At 44.4% G+C, this 6,076-nt stretch overlaps 1 protein-coding gene across 1 annotated transcript; it reads left to right on the top strand.

Moving 5' to 3' along the window:
• Positions 1–374: 374 nt before the first annotated feature.
• On the top strand, positions 375–5,771 carry LOC6732003 (V-type proton ATPase 116 kDa subunit a1). Its single transcript, XM_016180011.2, has 4 exons — positions 375–478; positions 3,006–5,205; positions 5,311–5,482; positions 5,546–5,771. Exons 2-4 carry the CDS (start codon positions 3,027–3,029, stop codon positions 5,637–5,639), a joined length of 2,445 nt encoding a protein of 814 aa, XP_016024679.1. The 5' UTR covers positions 375–478; positions 3,006–3,026; the 3' UTR covers positions 5,640–5,771.
• Positions 5,772–6,076: the final 305 nt, after the last annotated feature.

Here is a 6,076-nt window from a genome sequence, read left to right on the forward strand (position 1 = left end):
CTGCATCGGTGGCAGTGCCATATCAGCGGGTGTCATATTGTTGCAACACAAGGGACCCACTAGCCCGAATAGTGTCAATCAGATAATGGAGTTGTGTGCGTGGGTGGGTGGTTGGAGTGTTGGCCAACTCGTGCTTACACTCAATCATTGATAATGCCTTGGGGAATGGCCGGCCACAAGAAAATTGACCAGCAATCGGAGGTTGCTGGACTGGCATAATTGTGTTTCGGTTACTCGCCGATTACCGTCTCTCACCGGCGATAAGCCACAATCGCAAAGTGGTTTCGAGCGTGTGATAAAAAATTGTAGGCAATTGGCCCGGTGTATTGGTGTATTGTTTAGATTAGCCCCAGTCTAATTGGCCATAGGGCTCAACAGGTCTTAGGCGATCGCACAGTTCTTTCTGCGCCGCTGAGCTGGCAGGTCGCGAATAAAAAATTAGAAACTATCATTTGGAAACTTTTCTTTTTCACGTAGTGTAAGTGTAGTGATTTAAATCTAAAGTATCCTTAATCATTCCTGAGAAGCTAAAGTGATTGCTAGCTCTGTCAATTCATTCCGTTACCGCTGTGACTAAGTTGTCGAGTAAAAGACTCTCACGTTACTCATACGCCACGTTGGCAAACATGCTGCTAATGCGCGTGTTAGCCACACTCCTCGGCCATTTCTTGGCACACACTTATTGTTATCAGTTCCCTTAGGGTTAATAATATTAGGTTATCAATGTTGTCCGAGATAAGCTCTAACTGGGCACATTATAAATGTTCCTTGCGAACAGTGTAATTCGTTAGCCACTCCTCACGTAATTATTCAAAATTGCATTTGACTTAATGGTAATTTCTTCAGCGATAACGTATCTTAATTGGAAATTGATAATCACTCGATAACGTTCATTAAACATCGATTTTCATTAGCCTGACACTAGTATTGAACTATAAATTGGTTTATGTCTGCTATATGGAGCCATAATAGCCTTGTGACGTTAGAGCACGTGATGGATCATGTGGGGCGTACAAATTGAACCACTCAATCGCCGAGTTAAAATTTGCCACCCAACCGATTGGGGCTTCGATAATATTTTTACGGCCCACGAACGGATTTCTTAATGAGCGCCGTAACACCGCCTGCAATCCGAACAATCCCCAGTGAACCCGTAATTGCAGACATAAACCAGCGGGAATGGAAAACGGGAATGGGCAATGGGAATGGGCCATGGGTTATTGGCCACCCGATAATCAGACATTTGCGTGAAGTTTGCCCCCGAAGATTTATGGCCATCTTAAAGGCAATTGTCTGGTCTGTGCAGATTTATGGCTTAGACTGATGTACAAAACTGAAACCGATAAGCACCGACTTGCACTGATTTATCCACAGATGGCCATCAGCAAATCCCAGTCGGCTGCAGTTAATCAATTCTATGAACCGTTTGTGCAAATCACAAGGGTGTGCTCCTTATTGTAAGCTAAAGTAAAATCAATTTAATTCCAAGTTGATATGCAAGTGTCTTCTAAAGAAAACATTTTTATAAATCGAGTAGAAAGAGTGACACAATCTTTAACCACATGACCCAAGGGTACAAAAATTCTAAATTTAATTACTTCAAGTTGACTTCAGCGTCAAACTGATAACGTAACGATTAACGATAATAATAACCAGTACAACACGAACAATTTTTTTTTCTATACAACTTCTGGATATTTTTAATTAATTGATATGAGCAAAGATACAATTGTTCATCATTAGATATTATTTTATTTGTAATATGTCTACAATTCGCGACTGCCTTTGCCTTCAACCATCTACGAAGCTATAAAAAATATCAACAATTTATTTTAATCCCACAATTCCGTTTGAAAGAACTCACTTCCCTTCGCTGTAAATCACATTCCTGGTGTCTGTGATAAGTCGAAACTATCAAAAAATAGCTGAAGTGAGGCCACAGACTGCGTGTCTTTTTATCAGCCAGTAGAGAGCGAGAGTCAATCATGATTTTATGGCCAGACAGGCGGGGCAAAATCTCGGCCAGGCATTGGTCTAACCATAAATATCCATATAATCTGGCCTGCCCAAAACGGTTATCAGAAGACAATGCACTGAGTCCCGCGGCTGGTAATAAGCGTTTAATGCAATAAAAGACTTTCGGGGCTTATTTATAAACCAACTGATTGGCGGTAATTGTTAATAATTTCAAATTATTAATGCGCTCAGCGCTCAACGCCCACTCCAGATAATGCCCCGAATGCCAGTAGATAACAACCGAAACGATCTCGATAGACATGGTAGCCTGCGGTGCGTAATCTAATCTATTTTGGCCAGGTTCTGTTCCGAATTGTTGGGTTCCACTTAGGTGATTGATTGCGACATTGGCAGGCACTGCATTCAAGTGGACCGACCATAAACAATGTGCGTCAGTTGGATCAACAAATTTGAGTCCACCTGTCAGGCGGCGGACCCATTAAAGCCCTGGAAAACAGCTAATTATCCAAACTGATTAGTAAAGTGTGGCATGCAGTGGCAGAAAAGATACAGTGTTACTATTAGATACACTTCAAAGATTTTTATATCTTTTTTCAAGAAAAATTATTTTTTTTCTATTTTTAACAAATTGTTTCATTTAATATTATTTGAAACATTTCATGACATGAATGAATTTCAGTTCTGTTCAAGGCTCCTATCATTTTGACACTGTTATAAACTAATTTATTAAGTTATTGCACTCTTATCATTGTTGGAATTTTCGGTGACTATTACCGCGATTGATCACATGCCTTGACAATAAAAATTTCTAATAAAGCTTCAAAAGTCAATTTTTATGTGCACTTAATTGCTTTGTCATAAAATCAAATAGTAATAGTACACCAATAAAGAACATGAATAACCAACATTTAAAAAGTCGTCACAGTCGAATAAGACAAGAATCTGTAGCATTAACTAAGCCGTCGATCTCTATTAATTACGCCTTTAGCAAAGCCATTTTAAACTAAATATATATTTTATTTTTGCAGTTATAGACACTCGATTTGAACATGGGTGACATGTTCCGCAGCGAGAAGATGGCCCTGTGCCAGCTGTTCATCCAGCCGGAGGCAGCCTATGCCTCCATCGCCGAACTGGGCGAGAAAGGATGTGTCCAGTTTCGCGATCTGAACGAGGAGGTCAGTGCCTTCCAGCGAAAGTATGTCAACGAGGTCAGGAGATGTGATGACATGGAGCGCCGCCTCCGGTACGTAGAGTCTGAGATGAAGAAGGACGAGGTAAAGCTGCCAGTCCTGCGACCGGAGGAGGAGCCCAGTGCTCCCAATCCTCGCGAGATCGTAGACCTTGAGGCTCAGCTGGAGAAGACCGACAATGAACTGCGCGAAATGTCCGCCAATGGAGCCAGTTTGGATGCCAACTTCCGGCACATGCAAGAACTCAAGTACGTGCTAGAGAGCACAGAGGGCTTCTTCTCCGATCAGGAAGTCATTAATCTGGACGTCAACCGAAAATTGGACCCCGAGGATCCGGCAAATTTGCCAGGAGCCGCCCAGCGGGGTCAACTGGCCTTTGTGGCTGGTGTTATCAAGCTGGAGCGATTCTTCAGCTTTGAGCGCATGCTGTGGCGTATTTCCAGAGGAAATATCTTCCTGCGCAGAGCGGACATTGATGGCCTCGTCGCCGACGAAGAAACTGGAAGGCCTGTGCTGAAGACCGTCTTCGTGGCCTTCTTCCAGGGAGAGCAGCTGAAGCAAAGGATCAAGAAGGTCTGCACGGGCTATCATGCCGCCGTTTATCCCTGTCCCAGCTCACATGCCGAGCGAAAAGAGATGATCAAGGATGTGAATGTCCGACTGGAGGACCTCAAGTTGGTCCTCAGCCAGAGCGCCGATCATCGCAGCCGGGTTTTGAACTCAGCCTCCAAGCATTTGCCACGCTGGTCGATTATGGTGCGCAAAATGAAGGCCATCTATCACACCCTAAACTTTTTCAATCCCGATGTGACGGGCAAGTGCCTGATTGGCGAGGGTTGGGTGCCCACCAACGATATTTCCACAGTTCAGGATGCACTAGCTCGAGCCTCGAAGATCTCGGAGAGCTCCATACCGGCATTCATGAATGTCATCGAGACGAACGAGATGCCGCCGACTTACACGAGAACCAATAAATTCACCAATGGCTTCCAGAACTTGGTTGACTCGTATGGCATGGCCTCGTATAGAGAAGTGAATCCGGCTCTCTACGCCTGCATCACATTCCCCTTTCTGTTCGCCGTGATGTTCGGTGACTTGGGACACGGACTGATCCTGCTGCTCTTCGCCTCTTGGTTAATCATCAAGGAAAAGCAGCTGTCTTCGATCAAGGAGGAGATCTTCAACATATTCTTCGGTGGCCGATACATCATCTTCCTCATGGGAATTTTCTCCATTTACACCGGATTCATTTACAATGATGTGTTCTCAAAGTCCATGAATATATTCGGTTCCGCTTGGCACATGAACTATACGAGGGACGTGGTTCAGGATGAAAACCTTAAATATATCACCCTGAGGCCGAACGATACTGTTTACAAGACATATCCCTTCGGCATGGATCCCATTTGGCAACTGGCGGACAACAAGATCATCTTTCTGAACACCTTTAAGATGAAGCTGTCGATCATTGTGGGCGTGATCCACATGATCTTTGGCGTCTCCATGTCGGTGGTTAACTTTGCCTACTACAAGAAGTACGCAAGTATTTTCCTGGAGTTCCTGCCCCAAGTCCTGTTCCTTCTCCTGTTGTTCGGATACATGGTCTTCATGATGTTCTTCAAGTGGGTCGTTTACAATGACACCGTTGAAGGACCACTTTCACCGGCTTGTGCTCCGTCTATCCTGATCCTGTTCATCAACATGATACTGCAGGGCAGCCAGGACACTCCTGAGCCCTGCAAGGAGTTCATGTTCGAGGGTCAGAAGAACATCCAACAGGTCTTTGTCATCATTGCCATCATATGCATTCCTTGGATGCTTCTGGGCAAGCCTCTGTACATCATGATCAAACGCAAGACGAGCGGGGCTCCCCCACCAAAGCCCCAAAGCGGTGGAGGAGAGGGTCATGGAGAGGACGATGAGATGGGCGAGATCTTCATCCACCAGGCCATCCACACTATCGAGTATGTCCTGAGTACGGTCTCCCACACTGCCTCATACCTCCGATTGTGGGCCTTATCCCTGGCGCACGCACGTAAGTTACACATATTACATTTAAAACGCATTGATTATACAATTTTTATTCCTTTCATATAAATATTATTAATTTTGAATAATATATTATTTTTCATGTTTACAGAGCTCTCCGAAGTGCTGTGGAACATGGTGTTTTCCATGGGATTCCAGTACGACAGCTATATTGGCGGAATTCTCATCTATGTATTCTTTGGAGCCTGGGCGTTGCTCACAGTCGGTATCCTGGTGCTCATCGAAGGACTCTCGGCCTTCCTGCACACACTGCGTTTGCACTGGTGAGATTCGTATAATGAGGACACATTTTGAGATGCATTTTAACCTGCTATTTGTTTTTGCAGGGTGGAGTTCATGAGCAAGTTCTACGAGGGCGCTGGTTACGCCTTTGAGCCTTTTGCCTTTAAGACCATTTTGGATGTCAGCGAGGATGACTAAGGAGCTCGGCACGAGAGGTCAAAGGAGAACGACAGGGCGCAGGACGCACTACCTTAAAGCATTTTCCCTTTATTCCGTTCTATCATTCGTTTTTTCACGGAAAAATAAATTTCGTTTGATATGCATACATAACTCGGGTGCGTCCCTCTGTTTTCCTGGCTCATTTCTGGGTTTTGTCAGCCGACGACAAATGTTTGTCATATGCTTTTTGACAGTTTTGCTTTGGGCACGCAAGTGACAACTGCAAAGCACACTCTAGAAAACACATCTTGTGTCTGAGCACACACACACAAGCACACACACTCACACACACATTCCCAAACGGACTGACTGCACATTTTCGAAACAATCTCAAAGCAAATGGCTTGATATCCGCAAAAGAAAGTTTGCTCTGCTGTGTGTGAGTGTCCGATTTTTTCTCATTAGAAAAGTTGTCA

The sequence above is a fragment of the Drosophila simulans genome, chromosome 2L, assembly GCF_016746395.2.
Source record: "Drosophila simulans strain w501 chromosome 2L, Prin_Dsim_3.1, whole genome shotgun sequence".
NCBI classification, from domain to species: Eukaryota; Metazoa; Arthropoda; class Insecta; order Diptera; family Drosophilidae; genus Drosophila; species Drosophila simulans.